This window comes from Xyrauchen texanus, chromosome 34, assembly GCF_025860055.1.
Source record: "Xyrauchen texanus isolate HMW12.3.18 chromosome 34, RBS_HiC_50CHRs, whole genome shotgun sequence".
Lineage (NCBI taxonomy): Eukaryota > Metazoa > Chordata > Actinopteri > Cypriniformes > Catostomidae > Xyrauchen > Xyrauchen texanus.
The window spans coordinates 4,803,316-4,831,079 of NC_068309.1; the positions used below are offsets into that span (position 1 = coordinate 4,803,316).

The 27,764-nt window shown below is 38.5% G+C and overlaps 3 protein-coding genes across 3 annotated transcripts in view; 1 reads left to right on the top strand and 2 right to left on the bottom strand.

Moving 5' to 3' along the window:
- The first annotated feature begins 606 nt into the window (after positions 1-606).
- Positions 607-15,563, top strand: phyhd1 (phytanoyl-CoA dioxygenase domain containing 1). The gene is made up of 12 exons (XM_052103611.1): positions 607-1,074; positions 1,195-1,321; positions 4,498-4,656; positions 7,754-7,829; positions 7,918-7,965; positions 8,054-8,109; positions 8,417-8,479; positions 8,582-8,603; positions 11,384-11,512; positions 13,253-13,369; positions 13,582-13,708; positions 13,812-15,563. Exons 2-12 carry the CDS (start codon positions 1,289-1,291, stop codon positions 13,855-13,857), a joined length of 876 nt encoding a protein of 291 aa, XP_051959571.1. The 5' UTR covers positions 607-1,074; positions 1,195-1,288; the 3' UTR covers positions 13,858-15,563.
- A 262-nt stretch (positions 15,564-15,825) lies between these two features.
- On the bottom strand, positions 15,826-23,674 carry LOC127627909 (dolichol kinase-like). The gene is made up of 2 exons (XM_052104518.1): positions 23,384-23,674; positions 15,826-19,758 (listed from the first exon to the last, which is right to left on the bottom strand). Exon 2 carries the CDS (start codon positions 19,604-19,606, stop codon positions 18,038-18,040), a length of 1,569 nt encoding a protein of 522 aa, XP_051960478.1. The 5' UTR covers positions 19,607-19,758; positions 23,384-23,674; the 3' UTR covers positions 15,826-18,037.
- A 2,207-nt stretch (positions 23,675-25,881) lies between these two features.
- The window catches only part of LOC127627344 (centrosome-associated protein CEP250-like), a 41,796-nt gene continuing 39,913 nt past the window's right edge, over positions 25,882-27,764 (bottom strand). The window contains exon 50 of the mRNA XM_052103691.1: positions 25,882-27,123. Within this exon, the coding sequence (XP_051959651.1) occupies positions 27,100-27,123 (24 nt within the window). The 3' untranslated portion in view covers positions 25,882-27,099. The remainder of the gene's footprint in view (positions 27,124-27,764) is intronic.

Here is a 27,764-nt window from a genome sequence, read left to right on the forward strand (position 1 = left end):
AACCACCTAGCGACAACCCAGAACACCCTAGCAACCACCTAGCGACAACCCAGAACACCCAACAACCACCTAGCGACAACCCAGACTGCCCTTGGAACACCCTAGCAACCACATAGCGACAACCCAGAACACCCTAGCAACCACCTAGCGACAACGCAGAATACCCTAGTGACAACGCAGAACACCCTAGCAACCACCTAGCAATGGCCTAGCAACCACCCAGAATGCCCTTGGAACACCCTTGCAACCACCTAGCGACAACCCAGAACACCTTAGCAACCACCTAGCGACATAGCGACAACAAAGAACACCCTAGCAACCACCTAGCGACAACAAAGAACACCCTAGCAATGGCCTAGCAACCACCCAGAATGCCCTTGGAACTGCCTAGCAACCACATAGGACTATCTATCCATCCATATATCTGTCTGTGTGCCTATCTATCATTTGTCTGTCACGCTTTTCTATCTGTCTGTCTTGTGTATCTTAAACTTTCAGAATAGGCTGTTACGGTATGTAATGAATCATGCGATCGGCAATCGATTGCTTTGTTCTGTTGTCCTCGCGCTGTTCTGTTGTTAATACATTTGCAGAGCTGCACTCGCATATCTGACTCTTCTTTATGTTATACAGCTGCATTAACAGGCTTTTTCAAGACAACCTAAAATTTGACTACAAACTTTTAAATCTAGTTTATTAGTATAATGCATTGAAAGGAATTCTGTAAAACGTTCAAACCATTCACTTTGTGGGTGTTTATGATTCATTGGAGTGAAATTGTGCTATCAAGAAGAAGAAAAGGAACATATATTATGCGCAGTTTGATGCATTAACTCAAAATATAACCCTAAAACTGAAAGTGTCATGCCTTTTAAAAAGTTATCCATGCAAATAATCGTTTCTAGCTAAAGGCTCCAGATTTATAAATGTATCGGTAAAGTAGTCTGCATATAAAAGTATTATAAAATAATTGTGAGACTTTAAACCAGCCACAAAAGGCTCAATAAAAGTATATTTTGCATGCAATCCTGCACGTTATCAACAGATCGACCTGTCTCCACTCTTCACTATAAGGTGAGTATTTACCTGGAATTAAGGTTGCCAGGGGCATATATATAACTTTTAGGTTCAACTGAACCCTGTCAATGACTTGTGAAAGAGTTAATGTTCAAAATCCAATTATTGCATCACCAGGGTTACAGTCGAATGGAATTTGACACGTGGTTGCTCAGAGAGAGAGAGAGAGAGAGAGAGAGATTAGGCTCCATCTCAGATCATCATCTTAAACATGGAGGTGTTTTCAGATCAAGACGTCCAGAAGGTAAGAAACAACATCTAGACTGCGCGCAAATCTATAGCACCAGGTTATAAATGATTTTTCAAAGTAAGATTTTTACTTTGAATCAGGACCGCAGCAAAACAAGCTTTTCTAGCTGCTGGTGTCAGTCAAGATTTTGTTTTGCATTTTGATAATCAATATTATGCACGAAACTATTTGCGCAAGCACGTGCATATGGAATAACTATTATGCACTTCTCGAGTCAACACTGATCCACAAGTTACTCTATCTTAACCTGTCTTCGGATGTGCCTGGCACTCCGAATCGAAATCCAACTCTTCTTTGCTTGTTCACAAATCAAACTGAACGCTCGGGACGCAACAGCTGTAGTCAGCAGAGTCACTCGTAACAGTTCTCCAGTCAACAGTACACTGAACTGAACTGAACTGAGAATCGCCACTTTCAGAGGCGTCCAACATCATGAGAACAGATGAGCTTCTGATATTGAGCATGTGTGTGTGATTAAGGGTGAAATGTATGTTTCAGGTGTATTTTGCTGAACAACAGAGTTTAACAAATAAAACATATTGGAAATTTGTTAATGACTTGATTGTATTACCGTTTTATCAATGTATGAAGATGATCCAGTCTACAGCTCTTGAGTCAACAGTACATTGAGTCATTCACAGCAGTTCTTGAGTCAACAGTACACTGATCCGAGGACAGCAGCTCTTGAGTCAACAGTACATTGAGTCATTCGCAGCAGTTCTTGAGTCAACAGTACACTAATCCAAGGACAGCAGCTCTTGAGTCAACAGTACACTGATCCGAGGACAGCAGCTCTCGAGTCAACAGTACACTGATCCGAGGACAGCAGCTCTCGAGTCAACAGTACACTGATCCGAGGACAGCAGCTCTCGAGTCAACAGTACACTGATCCGAGGACAGCAGCTCTCGAGTCAACAGTACACTGATCCGAGGACAGCAGCTCTCGAGTCAACAGTACACTGATCCGAGGACAGCAGCTCTCGAGTCAACAGTACACTGATCCGAGGACAGCAGCTCTCGAGTCAACAGTACACTGATCCGAGGACAGCAGCTCTCGAGTCAACAGTACACTGATCCGAGGACAGCAGTTCTCGAGTCAACAGTACACTGATCCGAGGACAGCAGTTCTTGAGTCAACAGTACATTGAGTCAGTCACAGCAGTTCTCGAGTCAACAGTACACCGATCCGAGGACAGCAGCTCTCGAGTCAACAGTACACCGATCCGAGGACAGCAGCTCTCGAGTCAACAGTACACTGATCCGAGGACAGCAGCTCTCGAGTCAACAGTACACTGATCCGAGGACAGCAGCTCTCGAGTCAACAGTACACTCGATCCGAGGACAGCAGCTCTCGAGTCAACAGTACACTGATCCGAGGACAGCTCGAGTCAACAGTACATTGAGTCAGTCAGCAGTCTCGAGTCAACAGTACACTCGATCCGAGGACAGCAGCTCTCGAGTCAACAGTACACTCGATCCGAGGACAGCAGCTCTCGAGTCAACAGTACACCGATCCGAGGACAGCAGCTCTCGAGTCAACAGTACACCGATCCGAGGACAGCAGCTCTCGAGTCAACAGTACACCGATCCGAGGACAGCAGCTCTCGAGTCAACAGTACACCGATCCGAGGACAGCAGCTCTCGAGTCAACAGTACACCGATCCGAGGACAGCAGCTCTCGAGTCAACAGTACACCGATCCGAGGACAGCAGCTCTCGAGTCAACAGTACACTGATCCGAGGACAGCAGCTCTCGAGTCAACAGTACTCTTCACTGTGTTTTTCAACTCAACTTTATTAAAGTTTATCACTGTCATTATTCAGGTGCAAATTATTTTCCAGGCCGCTGCTAAAGGAAATTGTAACCAGTGTTGTCATGTGGCAAGCATTTTCTTACCACATGACAACACTGGTTACAAGTTTTAAGTGTACAAATATCATCCTGAGATTTTAGTGCGGTTCAATGAAGGATTCGATTACAAGATTTTTTTTAATACAGGCTCATTTTAGCAAAGTTCATTTCAAGGCAAGTCAGTCCACTCCGCTCCCCAGGCAGATATTTTCTATGGATAGAAGCATATATTCAAATCATGCTATAACGCTTATTTTTTTTTTTTTAAATCTGGTCCAGCTAATGCGCGTGGGCGTTCTCAAGTTCTTTATCTAAAATGTGATTGGCTCTTTTACCTGTAAGGCGGGACTTTCTTTTGTATATCCACCATATTGGGCATTCCAATTTCTCCCATTCATTTTTATACAAGTGGTCTGTCTTGGGCTAAATAGTCTTTGTGATTAATTGGTAACTAGCGTTTCAAGCAACTTTTATCTGATGCCAAAACAGCATATTTTTAAGTTTGTTACATTTTGTTTTTCCAGCATATATTAATTTTGACATGTACAACTTAATTAGACTAACATTACCCTCTGGGTGACTAAAAATGTTGATTATGTTGTAGTACCAGAATGTACTAGTGAGGGCATCAGTTATTAATACCATACTACAGATTAATTACCATATTCATGTACCATAGTTAATACATTGCACTCTTGGTGCTTCAAAGAAAACATGGCATTATCATGGTGCCAAATAAAAAATGTTGTTCCAGGCTTTAACTCTAACCTCTCTAAGTAGTCCCTAAATCAGACAATACTGATTGGTTGATAGGAATGCTGTTCCAGAAAGACGCTGATACAGGACAAAGATTGTTTAGCTTAAGATGGACCACTTGCATTCAAATGAATGGGAGAAATTGGAACGCCAATATGGCAGGTGGAGATAAGGAAGCCCCGCCTTACAGGCAAAACAGCCAATCACCTTTTTAGATACAGACATTGCCTCTCAGTCAACTCAAGAATGTGCATGTGCATTAGGCAGACCGGCCTAAAAATGCAGTTTTTAATGTGATCTGAGCTCAAAAAATGTTTTTCAAAAAGCACAATTCATGATATCATTTAACTGCTGATTTGACATATGATTTTGATCCTAATCTTGACCAACTATTTTGGAGATATCTGTCTTTCCTGCATTTAAGTAGTTAGGAGCTGTACTTATATGTCATTTATGTATCCATAAAAAATAGCAAGTGTACTCACTTGTCTCGAAAGTAACTTTGTCCAGGATCATGTCCTTCTTAGGTAAATCCGCTTCTGAGATGCGCTTTTATTTTGTAGTACCGAGAGGATGGGTATCTGGTGCTGGAGGGGTTTCTGTCCCCAGAGGAATGTGACTCTCTACGGGTACGCATGAGTGAGATTATCGAGTGCATGGACGTACCTGCACACTGCAGGACGCAGTTTTCTACTGACCATGATGATCAGCTCAAATCACAGGTACACTGCATGCCAAAATAATACGTAAAATTCGTCTTCTACAATCAACAAGCATTTAAAATAGATTCATTATATTTTCTTCCTACATTTTGCCTCTCACATGCAACCAAATGTTTATGGGTACAGATGCAGGTAAGACTATTGACCCTAGGTGTATGTACCAATGAGGTGTAGTTCCCTAGTATGGTTATAAATGCTGGAATACTTAAATACTATACCAACCTATTTGGACCAGTTTAAATTCCTAGATGCTCTTAACTGGTTTTGGATGGGTAAAGATGGCCATCCTGGTCATGTTGGTTATTGTTACAGGTAGACCAGCTTGACCAGTGTAGCCATAATTAGTGACCAGCTAAAACCAACAGGAAAGCTCCAAAAACATAACAAGATGGTTTCATCTGGGCCATTAAATTTGGCCACCAACTAAACCAGTTTATCTTATCTCTAAGCTGTAATTTCAGTATGTCCATTAGGGTTGTGCCGATGGACGATATCATCGTCCATCGTGATGGCTGACCAACATCACGATGTAGAGCCACCATCGTGATGCCACGCCCCCTTTTGCGAGTCTTGCTAGTGTGACTCACTAATCCTAGTCTCTTCTAACCTAAAAACTTTGCAGGGATTGCTCTGTAAATTTAATTGAGAATATAACTAATGCATATGTGCTATTTTAAATACTGTATATGCCAGAGACGTGACGTGTTAGTCTGTGAAAATACCGTGTCAGGCAGGCTACACAAATATTGATCTTGACATTGTTAGCTTCTTGTCTTTTTTTTACATGTCTTACTTACACTGTACATTTAGATTAAAATATTTTATGTTGTAGGCTACAAGAAAATAGCCTTTATTAATGAATTATTAGTAGTTGTAGTGTCTCAGAAAATCTTGCTCATTGTCACATAGCACTTGTGTACACTGAAGCGGCAGTAAGATAAACCCAGACCAGCGAACGTCAAATAACGTTTGTCTGGTTAATACTTTTAAAGAAAAATTTCCTTGGCCATAAATCCATAATGTCAAATCAAATGAAAGAAACAAGGTGAATATGAATAACACACATTTATTAAAACATAGAAGAACAACAAATAAAGAACAAGAAAACGGAACAACACTCAGACCGAAACTCAGCATTAACATTTCACTTATAATTAGCAGCACAATTAACTTCAGCACAGGCTACAAAATAAATTATGTTATTGAAATATTGTAAAGTGGTCATATGAACTACACAAATGAACGCTTAAAAATAATAAACGCTCAATACAAAATCGAATAGCTCCAGAACGGATGGCTGAAAAATGCGTAAAGAAGTCTAATATCTTTCACCATAGACCATGTTTAAATTTCGATGTTTCTGGCCAGAAATACCAACATATTCACTTTATCTGGTTTTAATAAGCTGCGGATCGGAGTAACTACACTACCCGCTGTGCTGAAGACCAGCTCTGATGGAGTACTGGTAGCACATATGCACAGATATTTCCGTGCTAATCTTGCAATGAACGGAAACATTTTTGTCGCTCCTCTTCCCCATCAATGGCCATTTCCTGCAGGTACATGGTCATTTCTGCCTCCACCTTTTGCTCATCAGTGAGCGTGGCTGTGGCTGCTCTCTTCGCAAGAAGGCTGCCCAAAGACGACTTTTTTTCTTAGGCGTAATATATTAAAAAGCCCGGATGAGTACTAATTAGTTGGGCTAGTAAAATAACGAAATTATAGTTTTTCAGTAGAAAAAAATATCTATGTAAAGAGATATATTAAAATAAAAGTGCTTAAAAGTGCACAACTCATCTTAAGTGGAAGAAATATTTTTCCCCTTACGTGCAACCTATTGGAAAGCGGATGAGTCAGTTGGGATAGTAAAATAACGAAATTATAGTTTTTAAGTGGAAAATAGTATTTATGTAAAGAGATATATTAAAATAAAAAGTGCACAACTCTTCTTAAGTGAAAGCTAAAAAAAAAATGCTTCACGTGTCGTGCAACCTACTGATAAAGCGCCGACGAGTCATTAGTTGGGTTAGTAAAATAACGAAATTATAATTTGTCATATAATTTTTGAAAATTATATGAAATTATATAACCCCCGCCCCACCGACGATATCATCGCCCATCGCGATGTTTTACTGTCAACATCGTCAACTGCCAATTTAGGGGACATCGCCCAACCCTAATGGCCATACCATCCTTAAGTGGTCAAGTTGGTTTTTCGAACAACATAGATGGTTTTGTTTTTTCCCAGCTAATCCAAAGTTGGTCTACCAGTCCTAACCATAGACTGTAAAAAAAGATGGCCGACGCCCCTTCGCTCTTTTCCATTGGTGAGAACTGAAGCCGCCAGTGTCCCGATATGGTGCTGACATCTTGGGACTTGAGTCTGCGCAGTTGCGATTTCGGGACCAGACCTGTGCAGTAGTGAGCAGGAAGTAAAGCCGCGAAATCGAGGCCCCGCCCTCACTCTCGCTGAATCAATCGCAAGCACACGCCCCTGCACTTTTGACTTTTGACTTATGACGGTGTGAAATAATTAATTATAGAAATTTAGATATTACATTTAAAGCTCCAATCTCCTCAGTCCTCCGAAGATCCTGAAAAAAGTCAGTTGGTGCTTCAGTGACTACTTAGCTCAGAGAACCTGTCAATCACAGCTGTCAATCATGATGTCACAGCAGCGCTTTTATAGCATCAAATAACTAAAACAAACTTATTTTGAAAACAAACACTTGAAATGACATCAACGTGATAGAATCTGACAGTAACTGACAGAAACTATCTTTGGAAAAAAGATATGTGAAGTGTAATTTAATTGTTTAGTTGGTCTCACGTCCCGTTGAATAACATGGGGAGGCGGGGTTTATGACCTATACTAGGACCAGCCACCGGGGGGCGATCGAGACGTTTTGGCTTCACTTTTGAGGGCTTGTGCGGCACGCTTGGTCCTAACCAGGTTGACTAAGATGGTCTACAAGGTCGATCTCACCCAAATATAATTCAGTTAAACTGGCTTCAACTAGAAACCATGTAAAAGCATCAGTCAATAAAACGACTGTCAACTCAGTCATACCATGTTATATTGTTTATCCTTCTCCAGGGAAATGCAGACTACTTCATCACAAGCGGAGACCAGGTTCGATTTTTCTTTGAGAAGGGAGTGTTTGATGAGAGAGGTTTGTAGTTGAGTTGCTTTGTCTATCGTGCCGAGACGTTAAAATCCCTCGGGAATTTCACCATGTCCTAAAACTCTTGTGTTTTCAGGAGAGTTCATTGTACCTAGAGAACGTTCCCTGAACAAAATCGGACACGGTGAGTGTTTTTAAGAACATAATGAGACAGTTTTTTTTTATATAACTTATTATTCTCCTCAATATTTGTAATGTTCTCTTTCCCACAGCTCTACATGCTTATGAGCCGCTGTTTAAGACCGTCACACACTCACCAAAAGTTCAAGTAATGGCCAAACTTGCATGAAAACACCAATATTTTAAAACCAAACCCCACTTGATTTGATACATTAAGTCTTGTCATAAACTATAGAAAGAGTTTGAATGGGTAGTTGACATAACGTCAAGCTGTTGGACTGTTTATTGAACTGCAAACATGTTGAAAGGTGATTTAAAAATGGTAAATACTGTACACTTTTCCGTATGCATTCATGTACATTTTCACCTCAATCTTTGAAAATTTTTTGGACACTTCAGGGCAGCATAAAGTGTCGTATGGAGTATGTTTGTGTTTGATTGTCCCTCTTCTGCAGAACCTGGGTAGGAAACTCGGCCTGATAAATCCAGTGATCCTGCAGAGCATGTATATCTTTAAGGTACAGTTAACTTGTGTCTGCTACTTCAGTCCTGCATCCTTATACATTTGCACCTACATACATTTCATTTCTCACCTCTACTGTAAATGTTCTTTTCAATAGCAACCAAGAATTGGGGGAGAAGGTAAGACAGCCGCTCCTACATCTTAAGCCAATGGCAAAGTAATACCAAAACACACTGGTTATGTTTGAAATGTTATACTAGTGTACTGCACACTGCACACTACACACTGTATACCTTTTTGAAAATTATAAACATTTACGGTGGCAAGAAAAGTATGTGAACCCTTTGGAATTGGCTGGTTTTCTGCATTAATTGGTCATAAAATGTGATCTCATCTTCATCAAAGTCACAAGTGTAGACAAACACAATGTGCTTAAGCTAATAACACACACACAATTATAATCTTTCATGACTTTACTGAACACATCCCATTAAACATTCACAGTGCTGTGGAAAAATGAAGTTAACCTTTAGATTTAATAACTGGTTGATCCTGCTTTGGCAGTAATAAACTCAACCAAGTGTTTCCTGTAGCTGCGGATTAGACCGCACAACGTTCAGGAGGAATCTTGGACCATTCTTCCTTACAGAACTGCTTCAGCTCAGACATATTCTTATGATATCTGGTGTGAACGGCTCTCTTGAGGTCATTCCACAGCATCTCTATTGGGTTAAGGTCTGGGCCACTTTAAAAGGTGTATTTTCTTTATTTAAGCCACTCCGTAGTGGATTTACGTCAGTGTTTTGGGTCATTGTCCTGCTGCATCACCCAACTTCTACTAAGCTTCAGCTGGTGCACAGCCACCCTGACATTGTCCTGTATATATCTTGATAAACTTTGGAATACATTTGTCCCTCAGTGATGGCAAGTGGTCAAGGCAGCAAATCATGATGATTCCTCCACCGTAATTCACTGTTGGGATGATGTTGGTATGTGGTGCCATTTTTACACCATACATAGTGCTGTGTGTTCTTCCCAAACAATTCAACCTTAGTTTCATCAGTGCACAAAATATTTTCTCAGTAGCGTTGTGGCGTGTCAAGTCAAGTCACGTGGTTTTTATTGTCGTTTCAACCATATACAGTTAGTACAGTACACAGCAAAACGAGACAACGTTCCTCCATGACCATGGTGCTACATAAAAACAACAAAGGACCAACACAGGACCACATGAGACTACAAAACGAAATAAAATACCTATATATACCTATATAAAGTGCACGTGCAAACATGTGCAAAAAGTACAGGACAGTAAAACAAATTACTGACAATGAACAGGACAATAGACAGTGCAGCGCCGACCAGTACACAGTAGTGCAAAAAGATGACAGTTTCTAAAAAAAAAATGTAAACATAACATACTATGAGATAATGTTCTATGCACATAGCAGTTATTGAGGTAGCAGACAGTTATAAAGTGACAGTAATTAAAGTGCAACTCAGGACACGTGTGTGTCAAACCAGTCTCTGAGTATTGAGAAGTCTGATGGCTTGGGGGAAGAAGCTGTTACACAGTCTGACCGTGAGGGCCCGAATGCTTCGGTACCTCTTGCCAGACGGCAGGAGGGTAAAGAGTTTGTGTGAGGGGTGTGTGGGGTCGCCCACAATGCTGGTTGCTTTGCGGATACAGTGTTTTTTTGTAAATGTCTTTGATGGAGGGAAGAGAGACCCCAATGATCTTCTCAGCTGTCCTCACTATCCTCTGCAGGGCTTTGCGGTCCGAAACGGAGCAAGTCCCAAACCAGGCAGTGATGCAGCTGCTCAGGATGCTCTCAATAGTCCCTCTATAGAATGTAGTGAGGATGGGGGTTTGGAGATGTGCTTTCCTCAGCCTTCGAAGAAAGTAGAGACGCTGCTGGGCTTTCTTGGTGATAGAGCTGGTGATAAAGATGGTCTTTGGCAAACTTCAGGTGTGCTGCAATGTTTTTGTTGGAAAGCAGTGGCTTCCTTCGTGGTGTCCTGCCATGAACACCATGCTTGGGTAATGTTTTCCCTATAGTAGAGTCATGAACAGAGATGTTAACCAGTCCCAATGATCACTTCAAGTCTTTATCTGGCACTCTAGGGTTCTTGTTTACCTCATTGATCATTCTGTGATGTGCCCTTTGGCTGGACGGCCACTTCTAGGGAGAGTACCTATAGTACTAAATCATCTCACATGAATATCTAAGCTCTTCGAGAAAAATGTGTAACCTTTTCAAGCTTTATACAAAGCAACAGTTATTGATTGTAGGTCTTTTGATATCTCTTTTTTTGCGAGGCATGGTCCACGAACCGCAAACCTAAAATATTTGAGTGCTTTTTATAAGTCAAAGTAGCTCTAACCCACACCCCCAATCTTGTTTCATTATTTGGATGCCAGGTTTGCCAACGCCTGACTCGAATTAGCTTTTGTTGTCACAATGTATGTAATATGTACAACAGCAATACAGTAATCTTTGTGTTATTAGTTAAAACAATTTTGTTCATTATTGTAACTGAGATGAAGGTCAACCCAGATTTTAAGACACATTTAAATATAAATGGAGGTAATTCCAAAGGGTTCACATACTTTGTCTCGCAACTGTAAAACGGTATTATGCTACATTATTGTCACATGACTTCACTGCGTTGCATGATTAATTCTGCGAGAGACATCCAGTTAACAATTAAAATGTCTACTTTGCCTTTATAATCCAATTTAGTAAAATAATAATAATAAAAAAAAGGCTCAGTAATGAATACATAAAGAGATTCATTCATCACACTCCAAATGTAAGGTCAAGGGTTTTCCATGCATATAGAAAATGTGTATATTGTGCACGGTATATACACTGCAGAAATGGAATGAGTGTTATAGGATGTAGGATGGTTGAGTATGCTTGAACGTTATTCCATACACAGCCATTTTTGTGTTTAGTGACACCTCATCAGGATGCCACTTTCCTGTACACTGAGCCTCTGGGCAGAGTGATGGGCGTCTGGATCGCTCTGGAAGATGCTACCCTGGAGAACGGCTGTTTATGGTTCATACCAGGATCACATAACAGTAGGTGCACAGATGTTAGATGAGTTTAGGATATTTTACATGTTTGCATCATCATCTGTCTGAGATCCATCTGAGCTTTGTTTGCATCTGAATCAGTGTACACTGTCAAAACAAAAGTGATTTACCTTAAGGTTAACAGTGAAAATATTGTTTATGTTTAACAAGACAATATAGGTACTTTTACAGTAAACTATTGCGGTGAAAAACGCCAAAGTTTTTTACATTATTTTAGTGTCACGTGTGTTACCCAGGGGGTGACTTATGCACTGTCTATACATTGCTCCATTAAGAATCACTCTTGATGAACTTTCAATTCAAAACAAGTTACCACAACAATTAATTTCGACTCATCCCTCTTTTTTTTTATTTATTAGGCACTTACAATGAAGTTAATGGGGCCAATACGTAAACTTTAAAATACTCACTGTTTCAAGAGTATAGTCACATGATATAAACATTGTGTGTTAACATGATTTTAGTGTGATGAAACTGCTAACTTACCTTTTCTGTGTAAAGTTATAGCCAATTTTACAACTTCATTGCCATGACGATGTGACACCATAAACCCTGTAGTCCTATTTACTTCAACATAATTAATGTGTTTTTAATAATATTACAAGCTTCAAATTTCTGCCTTTTAAACCCTCCAAAAATGGTCCCCATTCAATTCCATTGTAAGTGCTTTTTTTAATTTTTATTTTATTTTAAGAAAATGTATTTTTGCAATAATCAACATTATACCACAGATGCTGTCGATTGAGCTTGTATTTAATCCGGATTTGTTCTAAGTAATAATGTGGCTTTTTGTGTTATCACCTGTGTTATTATGGTGGTTAACAGCACAATTAAAAGTACTAAGCACATTTTTGTAGTTCCAGTAAGTTGGTATATTACATCATTTTATTAAATACTTATTAGTGAAATGTAAAATTTACAGGCACCAAAATGACATCCCGCAATGCCAGAAACATGGGCACTGAATTCTTGAACTTCTAGCAACTACAGCTGCTATTTATTTTTTACTTTAAATAAGAGCTAGACCGATATATCGGTTTCACCGATTAATCGGTGCCGATAGTTGCTTTTTGGAACGGTTATCGGCAAATATCGGTTCCTATTTTTTTAATTCCTCACCAATAAACCCTGTCTGGTGAAATATATATATATATAGTATACAGTACAAAACTGTTCATCTGGTGAATATATTTGGCTATAAAAAGATGAATTTGGTATATAGTTGCATATAGAGCATTGTAACGGAGCCTCCATGTTTTTCAAGCTTGTTTATAGTTAAAAGTTTCACATTTATGCATTTGGCAGACACTTTTATCCAAAGCGACTTGCAGAGCCCTTATTACAGGGACAATCCCCCCGGAGCAACCTGGAGTTAAGTGCCTTGCTCAAGGACACCATGGTGGTGGCTGTGGGGATCAAACCAGCAACCTTCTGATTACCAGATTACCAGTTATGTGCTTTAGACCACTACATCACCACCAATCCATATTCCATATATTGACATTTTGATTGCACACTAAACTGCTTTAGGGATTTTATTCATTTTGGCCTCTTGTAGCCTCGGTGTCTGTCCCCTTCATAGTAAGGAAAGACTAAGAATTGTTTTTCCATTCTATAATCGATTAATCGGATATCTGTCTTTTCCACCACCTTAGCAATCGGTATCGGCAAAATCGACTTATACAATATTTATTTTAAACATGAGTTTGTGTGGCTCTTATCCAGATGGAATCACCAGACGAATGGTTCGGACACCTAAAGGCACGTTTCCTCTGACTGATTTCATTGGACGAGAGCAGAATTACGACGACAAACTGTTCGTTCCAGCTCCGATTAAAAAGGGTGAGTTAATGAGAATTCAGCTTTGCATACTATTTTTTTTAAATAGCCAGTACGCGGTAAGCAGCACACAGGTATTCCATTCATTTATCTTTTGTTTAAAGGGACATTTTTATAGTTGGTTGACCCTTATAGATATATTTGGTTGCTTTATTTTGGGAGGGAAACTGTGGTTTTGGCAGTGTACACCTTTTCTGATATATTTATGGCTGCAGGTGGAGCAGTTCTTATTCACGGGGAAGTGGTCCACCGTAGTGCTGAAAACACATCTGATGCTTCACGCCACGTTTACACCTTTCACGTGATGGAGTCACAAAACACCGTTTGGAGCCCTGAGAACTGGTAAGAACAATGCATGCTGGGTAACGCGGCCCAAGTATCATGAAAGCGCGTCGCTTGGTGTTCTCGTGTCAAGTTTTAAAGTGAATCTGTCTTTCTCTCTCAGGCTACAACCAACAGAAGAGCTGCCCTTCCCTTCCCTCTATATGTAAGCATCAACAGATCGCATTTCAACGTGCCTGACAACACGAGTTACCAATAACACTTTCAGAAGGACAGTGAAAGTTAAATGTATGGACACTGAAAAGCCTTTTTCAAAGCCTGGACAACAATCAAGGTTTAAGTATACAATTTTGTAATTGGACCAAATAGTTTTTCTTTCTTAACATAAAATGTGAATTGTTTTTGAATAGCTCTATTTTACATACAGAATTAATAAAGGCTCGTTTCTGTCACCTGAAGACTCAGATTAGATTTTCTCCCATTTCCCAATGCGCTCTTAAATCCTCGTGGTGGCGTACTCGCCTCAATCCGGGTGGTGGAGGACGAATCTCAGATGCCTCCACGTCTGAGACCATCAATCCGTGCATTTTATCACGTAGTGCGTATGGAGGCTTCATGCTATTCTCCGCGGTATCCATGCACATCTCACCACACGCCCCACCGAGAGCGAGAACCACATTATAGCGACCACGAGGAGGTTACCCCATGTGATTCTACCCTCCCTAGCAACCGGGCCAATTTGGTTGTTTAGGAGACCTGGCTGGAGTCACTCAGCACACCCTGGATTCAAACTTGTGACTCCGGCGGTGATAGTCGGCGTCAATTCTCGCTGCGCTAGTTAGAGTTAAATAATGAATAAACAGTTTGTTTTTACAGTTGCAGTTAGTAGAAATACAGTTTATTTAATTTAACTCATTGTTTAGCATTCTTTGTGTACCCAGTGTGATTCATACAATATAGAAAAGGTAGAGCTTGTTTGATAAAGAAAAAATGGACCGTTATTCAAACCACAGTTCATACATAAACCAATCAGTGACAGCTAAATCTGAAAAATAATATTTACAGCAATTCTTCAAAAATGTTCCTTCCAGCAAATGAGTTAAAACAACCTTCAAAGTTATCAAAACATATTCAACATAGAAAAAGTCAAACAATTGCAATAAAAAGAAATGATTTTTTTAATACATGCAATAGATATCCGTCCTTTGTTTTGTTTTTTTACAGTATTGTAACAAGGTGTATGCTGGGATATTTTGTTGTAAAGATCACAGTTGTGACCGATTATCAACTGGTGTGTTGATGCAAATTAAAGCAGTTATTTATAGTTTTATCTGTAATTATGTCAATGAAATTTTCATTTACAAAAACGACAACAACAATCATATTCTGACGTCTAAATATGGACCACAAAGGAACATGCATTACAATAAACAAGTCAAAACCTAAAACAATTACATTAAAACAATTACAATCAAGTGTCATGCAAATGTCTGTAGAATCACAATAGAAATGTAAAAGCTGTAACAAGGCCTCAGTCAAATATCATAAATAAATTAGTTTAAACACATCATTGTTTGAACTCAAGCAATTTTAGCAGTGTAAAAGCAGAAAAAAATGTGTTTTTGTTTTGTTTTTTTGCTTAATTGCATACATGCTGCTTTTACAGGATCGAGTGACATGTACATTAATATCTACTGCCCCTGTGTTCTTGAGGAGCTCCTACACAGACCCATATAGACAAGCTGATAGCATTCACTTCTGAATTCGAAATACTTTTTAAGGCAAAAAGCTATGCTACCTGTCCTTTGTATTGTATGGAAGCCATGAACTACATTGGGGGGGAAATTTCACTCTGTGAATATTTTTTTTTTTTTTAGGTGTCCTAGGGGCCTTCCTGAGCCAATTACCTTTTTTCTCTCCGAATATATATATATATATATATATATATATATATATATATATATATATATATATATATATATATATATATATATATATATATATATATATATATATATATATATATATATATATATATATTTTAACCCTATCTGATTTAGTTTTCTATCTCTCTCTCAAAAAAAAAAAAACATTTTAGATTTTTTTTTTTTCGTTTTTTTTGGTGAATTAAACATTTCTGAGGAAAAAATGATAATTTTCAGAGAAAAAAATTCTGAGAAATAAATAAAATTTTCAGACTCTCTCTCTCTCTATATATATAGAGAGAGAGAGAGAGAGAGAGAAAAAAATAACACTCTGAAAATGTTATTTATTTCTCAGAATTTTTTTTCTCTGAAAATTATCATTTTTTCCCTCAGAAATGTTTAATTCACAAAAAAACCCATCTAAAATGTTTTTCTTTTTTTTTTTGAGAGATAGAAAACTAAATCAGATAGGGTTAAAAAAAAAAAAATTAAGAGACGAAATAAAAAATGTACATAGGACGGGCAGTTTAAGGCTTCCATAGTGTTGCATTGTAAAGGCAGATATCCTATTATTCATAGCATCAAAAATAATATTCGAGTATTTTTCGCCCACGGCTCCATAGAGCAAAAAAACAAAGATCATGTTCTTCAATGGCTCAATTGATGCATACCTGCTTTAATAAAGCACAGAAAAGATAAATGACATATTTTGATGTGAATCTCATGAAACCTGTCATGAAAATATCAGGTTCCTATTTAACCCCTAAAACCAAAATGCTATGTCTCAATGGGCCACACAGATTACATGATCCATTTCTATGTGCAACTCAACCCCTGTCATGCATCCTGGAGTGACAGCCGCAGGATTTGAGAGAATGAAATATTAACAGTGTCTCAAGATATCCGAGCTTAAACGCTCGGAAACATGTTCATTTTATGGACAACCAGCATAAAAAATGTAAACCTTTAAAAATACAGAAAGAGATGATTAATCCTTCAGCATTTCCAACATTTGTGCCATTTATCATGTACATATTTTTTGCATTCTTTTAACTTTTAACGCATTCAAACACTCTAATGACATTGTATTATTGCATTTTGCATTCCTTATCTTTTAATTCCCTGTAAGACAAAACAAGGTATATTTTGAACAAGGCTGTTATCCATATATTTTGGGCAAGCATGGGATATTGTTATGTAATATATTAAAAGAATGTAGTCAAATACAAATGATGTCATGATTTAGATTTACTCACTCAGTGTCATACCCATATTGCTTTCTATCTAAGCTCTATCGAGTCTGCCAGTATAAATCACCATCCGCTTGCATTGTATGGAGACGAGCAGCGTGGACATTCTGACTAACGTCTCCTTTTGTGGTCCACGGAAAAAATTCATTTGGGTTTGAAATGCGGGTGAAAGACAGAATATTCATTTTTGGGTAAACTATCCTGAATGTTTTGTGTTTAAAACAACTTAAAGGAATATTCTGGGTTCAATATAAGTTAAGCTCAGTCGACATATTTGTGGCATAATATTGATTACCACAAAAATACATTTCCACTCGTCTCTCCTTATCTTTTCAAAAATCAAGTTTACAGTGAGGCTCTTACAATGGAAGTGAATGGGGGACAATTTTTTGATGGTTTAAAAGCAGAAATGTGAAGTTAATAATTTTATAAAAGCACAATTCTTCATTTAAAACTCATGTATTATTTGAGCCGTAAAGTTGGTTAAATCATAACTTTTACAGGCGTATTAGGGTGTGTTGACGTTACATCATCATGGCAACGAAGTTGTAAAATCGGCTATAACTTTACACAGAAAAGGTTAGCAAGTAATCACAATATACCATGTTAACGTATCGTTTACATCTTGTGCTTATACTTCTGAAATAGTATTTTAACGTTTATGGATTGGCCCCATTGTAAGCGCCTCACTGTAACCCAGATGTTTGCAAAAGGGAAGGGTAACGAAATATATTTTTGTGGTAATCAACATTATGCCACAAATGCTGTCGATTGAGCTTAACTTGTATTAAACCTGAAATATTCCTTCTTATAATGAACCTTAAATATATATACACACATATATAATATTGGTTGCAGTGAGGCACTTACAATGGGGCCAATCCGTAAACGTTAAAATACTCACAAAAGTATAAACACAATATGTAAACACTAAACGTGTGAACACGATTTTAGTGGGATAAAACTAACTAACCTTTTCTGTGTAAAGTTATAGTTTATTACAACTCCATTGTCATATTTCAGTTTTGTTGTCATCGCAACAAAACCCTTTAATCCTTTTCAACTAGGGGGTATTTTTTGGGGATAATTAAAATGATGGATGCTGTTGATTGAACTTAGCTTGTTTTGAACCCGAAACATCCCTTTAATAAGTTGAATACCTGTGCATTGGCATAATAAGTGTGTTTAAATAAACGAGCAAGTGTTGTCTGATCTCATAACAGCAGGAGTATATAGAGGTACAGAGGAAGCAGTAGGTTGTCTATCTGTGATGTGTATGCTTCCAGCATTGCAACCATCGTGATGGATCCCACCACCCATGAATAACTGGCATTCAGGTTTATACTGCTGTCAGCGATGAGGAAAATCACCACGGCGATGATCTGAGCAAACACGGAGCTCGCTGTGCCCTCGAACGTCTTCTTGGTTCCAGGCCAGCGGATCTCGCCAACCGTGCTTCCAAAGACAGATGCAACAGTGTCGCCGACCCCAACGGCAAGCACCCCTGCGTAGGGAACAAGCCCCCCGGCGCCCCCTAACCCTCCTTTAGGGATGCAGGGCCCGGGTGAGAGCCAGACAGGAAGGGCGACGCCCAGCAGGAGGTAGATGTGAGTGAGGATAAGGGGTCCGGAGTCTCTCTCGTCCAGGAATAAGGTGAGAAGTCGTCGAAGCAAAGGGCCGAGAGGTCTGATTCGGAAATAGCGAACGAATTCCAAGAACAGGAATGCTGAGAGGCATCCGACCGCAGCTAGATGAAGCAGGGGACGGTCGAGAGCCAGTCCAGGGGCGAAGGTCAACACGGTGAGGAGGTGGAAATATTTCCGCACTATCGTTGACGCCTGGTGTTTCTTACTTCCGCTTGAGCGATGGCTGTTTTGATGCATCACAACAGCAACTGCCAACAGCACCAGGGCAGCCCAGAATGCCATAAGCCAGAGTCGGGTGTTGCTCTGGGTGAGGAAATGTAGCAACCAGGTAACGGGGTGATGATGGGTGAGCAGGGACAACCAGGGCACCAATAAACCCAACCCTAAAACGGCCGTCATGGTGTGGAAGAACAGAGAAGCTGCCCATGTTTCCGATTCCATGAATATGAAAAGCACAGCGAAGAAGATTCCCAACAGCACAAAGCCCAACACTGCAACCGGGAGGAAGAACGGAAGCGGGTCGCCATTTGCATTCCCAGCCGATGCTAAAGATCGCTTGATAAGCTGGTTAAAAATTAAACTAATCCCGCCAAGGATGAGGAGCGCTTCGCCAGGCGTGAAGCAGCGTGGAAGCAGGTACAACAGGATCAAACTGAGGTACACGAATATCAACAACACCTCCAAGACTTCAATCACCTCCGACACCGTCAGGGTTTGCTTCACCGTGTACAGGATGGCGCTGCCCACGATGCCGGCTATGACGCAGGTGTTCGTGGGCACCGGGCGTGTGATGCCCAGCACTATAAGTGATAGGAACATAGCCAACATCATACCGATTACCGTTATCACCATGGCGAAGCGTTCAAAGTAGACGTTCCCAACAGCGATGCAACGCCCCCTCAAGGCGAGACCCAGTAGTGGCAGCACCATGCTGGCCGGTAAGACACCGCTGTTTGCCGAGGGACGGAACTGGAATACGGCGGCCCCGGTCCGAAGGAGGCGGTCCCATTTGTGCTGCACGTAGAAGGCCTGGATGGCCAGAGCAATACAGCACCAGGACAACGGATTCCAAACTGCCACATGGACGGAAATCACTATTCCGAACACCACTGCAGATTCGACTAATACGGGATCCATCTGCGTGATTGTGGAATGAGTGTGCGACTTAAAACTTTTAATAGAGTTGGGGTCTTTAGAGATGGGAGGGGAGGAGCTAAATCTGTCAAAACTTTTCTGGCACACACTCAAACATCGTCCACCTCTTGCTTTTCGCACACGTCAGATTAGACCTGGGTTAGAAAAAACATGAAAATATATGGTTAGATATAAAATTTAGCAACCAGAAAACGCATTTACAGCCAATTTTATGTCCCTACCTATTTGAAGTATTATCACTTTTTTAAAGTGCATTTTCCCCACACAAGATAAACTTTCCACTTCCAAAAACATACCAATTTTTATTTTGGAACCATGGTACCGAGTTCAGAGGCGCAAAAACTATATGCAAAGTATGCAATGCACAGAAGAGCCATACAAATGGGGGCACCAACAGGTGCTAAAGGTGGAAGCCTGTCGATAATGTGGATTTTGCATACATCCCAGAAAATGGGTAGTTGTGCACCCGACCAGGTAATATTCACGTCACTATAGTAGTACAATGTAATTGATAAAAGAATAAAAATTACAATTAACTTCAAATTTTCTCTCTTTAGCATGCTTTTTTTCCCTCATCATTTGAATTCTCATTTACTAACAAAAAGTACCAATGAATTACAGGATCAGAAATTAATGAGGGCTCAGGACAAAAATGCCACTGAAATTGACAAAACTTACCCCATAATTATAAATGGTGGGCGCGCACACACACACACACATAAAAAAAGTTTTTTTTTAGGAAATTTTATTTATTTTAAAGGGCTCATTTTTCACACAGATAAAAATATAGGCCACCATGGACTCTGTGGTGGCCAATGCATGTGTGAAAATTATTCCTAATGCTTCCTGAGCCACTCTTTCACAATTTGAGCCTAATAAATCTTGGCATTGCCATTCTGGAATATGCCCATGCCATTAGGGAAGCAAAAAATCTATCGATGGGATAACCTGGTCATTCAGTACATTCAGGTGGTCAGCTGACTTCATTTTCTTGCCGCATAACATTACTGAGCCTCGACCTGACCAATTGAAGCAACCCCAGATCACAACACTGCCTCCAGAGGCTTGTACAGTGGGCATGATGCATGATGGGTGCATCACTTCATGTGCTTCCCTTCTTAACCTGACACACTCATCGCATTGGAATCGGGTAAATCTGGACTCATCAGACCACATACCTTTTCCATCGCTCCACAGTCCAATCTTTATGCTCATATAGTATATTTTTCAATATTCTAGTATGTGTTTATATCAAAGTACTTATATGAGTTTCCTGGCCTTTGTGTGACCCAGGAGAGAGCATATGAGGTTACTAAAAGTGTTGATGCTGCAGAGGCCACAAAGAGCACCCAGCTGTAACAAAATAATGAGACTAAGGACCTTGAAGACTAAATACTTTGAAGACTTATAGACTAAAGCCAAGTTTCTACCAGTAAAAAGATATCAAAAGGCTCTGTGAGATAATGGTTGCAAATAGTATCCATTGGTTACAAAAATAACAAAGGGGCACAGAAATGAGGTAATGCCAGATAACAAACTGTATAGAAGAGGAGGTTTTGGACTAAGACAATCAGAACGGACAGCTGACCGGTCTCATGTTTGTTGGTGTTCAATAAACTACAACTTTGGAAATGTAATGCAAGTCATTTTTTCCCAAACTAGCCTCACTAACAATTGACCACACAGCTGTTTAGTCCCAATCATTTAAGTTCTCGTTGCATTGTACGAGTGGAAATGCTCTTACATTCACTATTAAACATAGCCGTGAGTTCTACTGTCGATTTTTTTATGATGTGACTTTAAGTGTTTTAGTGATCTCCGATCAAAATAATTCAAGAATTTTCCCGACCACATTTCTTTCGTGAAGCTGACGGTTCACCACTATCTGTCCAGGTTTTAATAATGTGTTGGACAGTTCTTAACCCAATTCCAGTGATCCAGAAATCTCCTTAGTTGTTTTCCTTGCTTGATGTAGGCCAATAATTTGCCCCTTCACAGTAACATCTTATCCACAACCACGGGATACGTCTTCCGACATATTTGTTTAAGAAATGAGACATTGCATCAGTTAGGGTTAACAGAATTGTTGCCAGCTGAAACATATTAATCACTGCAATAATGATCCAATCATAGGCTCTTAAGTATCTGCTATTTAAATCCAAATGGTTACTTGTTTTTTGGCCAGGCGTTGTACTTAAATGTAATCAATTAATGAACTTAAATTGTCAATATCATTAACTAGTTTGTCATAATATGAATAACGGTATAAGTAGGAATAATATTTTATGGTGCTGTAAGCGATTTTGCCATTCTGGAATTTCCACAAGCTGAGCCGTTGAATTAGCCACGCCCCCTTTCCCTAAAACCCCACATATCAAAGATACCATAGAGACTGACACCGCAGAAGACCGTCATCCCACGGTTGTCAAACAAAACCGCAGCAAAATAGCGCCCTCAACTGACAACAGGTATGAAAAACAAGGCATAAAAATGGCATTAAGCCTAAATAACTTGCTACAATACTATGAGAAAGCGAAAAATTATTGACAGACAGAAAGTGTCATTGTCCGCAGCTCGTGGACACTGTTTTGTTTGCTGATAGCAGAGGTATCTACTAGTCGTGTACCTCAGTTTGATCCTGTTGTATCTGCTTCCACGCTGCTTCACGCCTGGCTAAGCGCTCCTACCAGTGAGATATCTCATGACACTTATTTTATTCATATCTTTCAGGGAGTAGAAACATTTTTGCATAAATTTCAATGAAACAAAATTGCTTACAGCACCTTTAAAGGATGACACACCATGTGTTTAATATGGTTAGAAAAATATATGCCCTCGTAAAGGTAAAAAATGCCCCTGAAAACTGATTCCAGTGGACAAATATTGCTACTCAATAAAAAAGTACATTTCCATTACAGTTTGTTTTGTTTTTTTGCTCATGTTCCATGGAATAGCATGTTTTCCCATAAGGACAATCCCTCTGAAATGAAGAAATTAATTTATTCAGAACAACATGATGGCACCTAAATATATGTATGTATGCTGTGTCTAAAAAAACAGTGAGCTCCCTATCCAGACAGCACGTAATGCATGTAAATAATGCATAAAATGCTTTCTAGGTAGGCATTACACATAGTTTTGAGACACAACCATACTTTCCAAAAGGAGTGGAGAGCTCACAATCAGAACCCTTGACACGGTGAACTTTAGCACTGCTGAACACCCAACATCAGTGATTTCCAAACACAGTGAACTGTGTCAGCGAATGTAAAATGAGTCAAATGTTTTCTGGCATTACAGTGATTACAAATATATCTACATGCATACTTAAATCTTATTTTACTGTACCTTAATGTAAAACATGCAAAATGGTAAAATGCAATTAATAGCAGAGTTTTATAAATACCCAGAAAAAGATTGTTTGACAGCCATGGTGTCTGCATTACATGCACCTGAATCATTTACAAGCACATTAGATGATTAATGCATGGATGTTCTGCAAATACATCCATGTAGAGGTCATTTGAATGGGAATTGTCGGTCTTAACACTGATTCTGAATAGAAAGGGACATATGCGTATACATAAGGATTTGAGAGGGTTTATAGTGTTTGACAGAGGCAGAGAGGGCGACATGCTCTTCATGCAGGATCAGTAGACATGACAGCTCATTCACTGCTACACCATCGATTCATTTAACAGCGTGCACTGCAAGTACACACAGACACACCGAGTCACGCCAAATTACGGTTTATCTTACCCCTTTAGCCGGGATTTCACGCTTGATTCTGGGTGAGAAGCGTAATCTTCCTGATGTTTTCCTGTGACTCGTGCTTTGTGCGATACGATCAGCTGCTCACTCTCTGTCGGGTGGGGGCAGCCATGCCGATGACGTCATGATACCCAGCTCAAACCACAGACATCTTATTCCAGATTTTTGTTGTTGTTGTTGTATGGATACTATTGTTAAATGTTTAATTTAAAATAAAAAAATAAAATAAATTCGAAATGTTATAATTGTAGATATTTAATGAAGCCATGTGATAGGGGCACTCTCGCCGGTGTGGTTGAGGGCTGGTCACGTGGTCTGGGAAAATGGAAGAAAGAGAAACTTACATGGGGTTGTTTTCAGAGAGCTCGGTTGAAATTTGTCGTTCGAGGGGACGTCGATATTTTTATACATCATATTCAGTTGCAAAGTCTGCGTGAAATATTTCCACAAAATGTCGATTATTTGAGATTTAACGGCTGCACAAGTCGGACGTATGTGCTGGTTTACAGACCCGCGCGACTGAAATTCAAATATCCTGTCAGTTTTCAACAGCAGTTAAAAAATTGATTTATTTTTATCTATTTTTTTGCCCACATGTATTTATTTCTATATTTAAATATTCCCACATTTATTTATTTTTGTATTTATTCTTACATTTCTGTCTCTTGTATGATAATGATGTGGGCGTGTCCTGCTTACCATTGGCTTATTATATAGATTGAAGCGTGTGCTCGATTACTCTAGACTTGTTTTGATGTGACGTTAGGTCATCGCCATATCGCGTGTAAACTATAGCTATTTGTGGGGCTAAAAACATAAGAGCTTTAGTCAATCCAAGATTTATTGGTTATACTGCAATCACAAAATAAATGGAGAGCTGTTTCTACAACAAAACCACAAAATGAGCAAGTTTCATAAATGATATGATTTAACCTTGTCCTTTTCTTTTTTATCGGTGTATAAAACTTCATATTTTGATGTCTGCAAATCCACAATATTGCTTTCTGTTGTTATTGTTCATTGTAAAAGATACAACCATGCTTCATTTCCCTGATCGTTTATGTATGTATACATCTGCAATAATAATTAAAAAAAAATCTATAGCTGACTCTTCACATATATCTAGAGAGTTGCGCGACATGCGAATGAAGTCGATAACATGCATCAAATAACTATGTTTCATTTAGAGTAGAGGTGCTTATTGACGTTTTAGGAGAGCTGTATGCCGGTATGAATGTCGTAGCACATCCTGGATTGTTAAACTCTCTGCAAAACGTTTCCCTGCATATTCAAAATCTGTGCGAGTCAGAGGGTGCTGAGGTGGGACGTCCATCTGCTTCCGATAATACTATTGAACTCTCAACCAATGATGCACAAGGAACGCCTCCCTCATTTCCATGTTGCACACAGAAAAGTTAAAATAAATACATGTATAAATAAATAAATATATATATATGGGAATATATAAATAAATATATGTGGGAATAAATACATATAAAAAATAAATTAACACATAAATAAAAAAATATGCAAAATAAACGAATAAATAATTAAAAGCAAAAAAGAATAAAAATAAATATAGAAAATAATAAAGGAATAAAGTCATACAATAATAAATTCAGGAATACATTTAATTAAAAACGAATTATATTTGTTTTATCAAGACATTTATTCCTTTATTAATTTTTTAATTATTACATTTATTCAGGTTTGGGCCTCCATAATATTAGGGCTGTCAATTTAATGCATTAATTCAGTGCGATTCATAATATAAAAAACAACGTGTTAAAAAAAAGGCAAGTAATCGTGTCCCTGGACAGTGAGAAGGAATATTCCTTCCATCTGAGCAATTGAAGCTTGAAGTACCACTTGTTTTCTCGAAACTTCAGCTGTTTGGGCAATGCGCAGCTTATACAAACCACCCTCACCGACAGCAGACAAAACAAGATGAGAACACGTTGTTGCAGCGCAAATACATATCATTTTTTATAAAATATATTTTATTTATTGAATTATTGCTATTTGAGGGGCTTTCTAAGCAAATATTTATATATGTGATCAATTGTGATTAATCGGCATACCGTTTGATTCAGATGTATTTTAATAATTTATTAATTGACAGCCATGAATAAATATATATATATATATATATATATATATATATATATATATATATATATATATATTTTTTTTTTTAATATATAAAGGCAAATTTTGTTGGTGAAATGGTGTAACCTAAGAAAACTTGATCTTTATGACTCATAAATTTAACAAATATAATATTTGAGTCACGAAAATGTGCCTTTTATGGTAAATTTATTATATATATATATATATATATATATATATATATATATATATATATATATATATATAAATTTTTATTTTTATTAATTTTTTTTTTACTGAATGGCACATTTTGAGGTCAAATGGTGTAATCCTAAGAAAACTTGACTCAAATATATGTGTATATTTTACCAGGGAAAAAAAATTCTGATATTTTGACATTCAATGAAAGACATTTTGTTGGTCAAATGGGCTAACTAAGAAAACGTAATATTCATGACTCAAATTACTTTGAAATGTTTTTTGTATGTAATAATTATGATGGTTATACTCGAGTGTAAACCAGTTACAAACCACCATATCTCCAACATTACTGGAACCTCATTTTATTCTGCGTGGACATTAATGAATTATATGGTGGTTTTATGGCCTGTAAGTAAATCAGAATCAGTTCCTTGTTTTTAACTTGCTTAATTCGGTTTTTATTTTTTCTATCGGAGTACATTGTTGTCGACATTATTTAAATTTTTCCGACGAGGTTCCCCATCCTCCCCCGCCAGCGGGCTGCTTCCTTCTCCACAAACCAAACCACCCACACCGGGATCTAAGGGCACGCTGGAGGGCCAGGAGCCTTTCATCCAGCTTGTCCAAGCCTTTGACCGGCATATTCAACGTTAGATACGCAAACATCTCAAATTTACTGCTGTAAAATGAGAGATTTGAATGGATTCGTTAAACTTCACATAATGAATCAGAGTGATTCTGAGTCTTTATGGTGCCAAGGTTTCTTACCTGGACTACACAGAGAGTCTTTTCTATTTAAAAGTAATTTTCTCCAGGGTCCTTTGTAGTTACATGTATATAATACAACAATTTTAGACTTTTGTTATATGCCATGGGCTTATTGCCAATATATTTGTCTTATTAACCATAATAAACTAACAATGATGCAAAGGGTCTGATTTCATTAAAGTGTGCTAACCTTTTACTGAAGATTGAAAACATGGAATACTATTTAACCTATAATTAAACTTTTCCACAGAATGGAGAGCTAGTGTTGTAAAGGATCTTTTATAGAAACATAAAGGACAGATTGATGCATTTACATGAGCATTTAATGTGCATGTATCACCCACTTGCATCAAAGTATTACATTTTAGACAGGGCTGTACAACATGGACAAATGCAGTGAATAAAGTTTTATAAAATGTTTGTCCTTAAATGGTTTTAAACAGCAAGTTTTTTTAAAATATTTACAAAATAAAAACATTTCCCTTTTACAGCCATGTCAAAAGTGACTTGCGTGTCCTGTATTGCATTGGTGTACCTCAAAAAGTAGAAAATAAATAAAGAGCTGCAATGTGAGGCGTTCTTCACTAAATTTCACTGTCTGGACATAGTAGCCGTTTTCTCATTGGTCACTGGCCACTCAGTGGGACGTCCTACAAAAAAAAAAAATCAATACACAGCTTTATATACTATTTTAAGGTCCGAATAATTAATAAATCTTCACTATGAGGAAAAACAGACAAAAAACAAATCATAGTTCTAGGAATGAAAAGAATAGTGTACATGCTGTGATTGTTCATTGCACATGCAAATCAACAAAAAAAAATGCTCTCCTGTGAGCACAAACACACAACCCCTTATTAAAGGGTAACTAAACCCTAAACCAACATTTTGACATTTGTGTATAAAGTGTTTTAATTCTACAATATATGGTGTAAAAACGTCTGAGTGCTGCCCTCTTCAGGTTGAACGGTGGCTACTGCAGTTGAATTTTCCTATTGGCTGTTTGCGGTACTTCGTGATGTAAGCGGTGACAGCTGATGTAAGCAGGTTCCAGCTCACCACGCCAGATTCATGTACATGTCGTCTAGCGACCGTGTGAGGAATAATAATAACACAGAGTCTGACAGCAGCTGTCAATTAATCCGTCACTATGAGTCTCAGGTTGCATTATAAACCAATGTGTGAATCCAAAAATGGGAAAAAGCACTTTTTTGTGTGTTGTTTTTCCAAAGTGTCAATAACTCCAGACGTATTAAAGATATCTTAATATGCTTTTATATTCTAGTTCAGA

What these genes read in the sequence shown, in the direction of transcription:
- phyhd1 (XM_052103611.1), top strand. Translation starts at nt 1,289, where the DNA reads ATGGAGGTGTTTTCAGATCAAGACGTCCAGAAG. An exon ending in ACCAAGAATTGGGGGAGAAG is followed by an intron (nt 8,604 to 11,383) that starts GTAAGACAGCCG and finishes TTTTGTGTTTAG; the next exon opens with TGACACCTCATCAGGATGCC. An exon ending in GTTTGGAGCCCTGAGAACTG is followed by an intron (nt 13,709 to 13,811) that starts GTAAGAACAATG and finishes TTTCTCTCTCAG; the next exon opens with GCTACAACCAACAGAAGAGC.
- LOC127627909 (XM_052104518.1), bottom strand. Translation starts at nt 19,606, where the DNA reads ATGGATCCCGTATTAGTCGAATCTGCAGTGGTGTTCGGAATAGTGATT.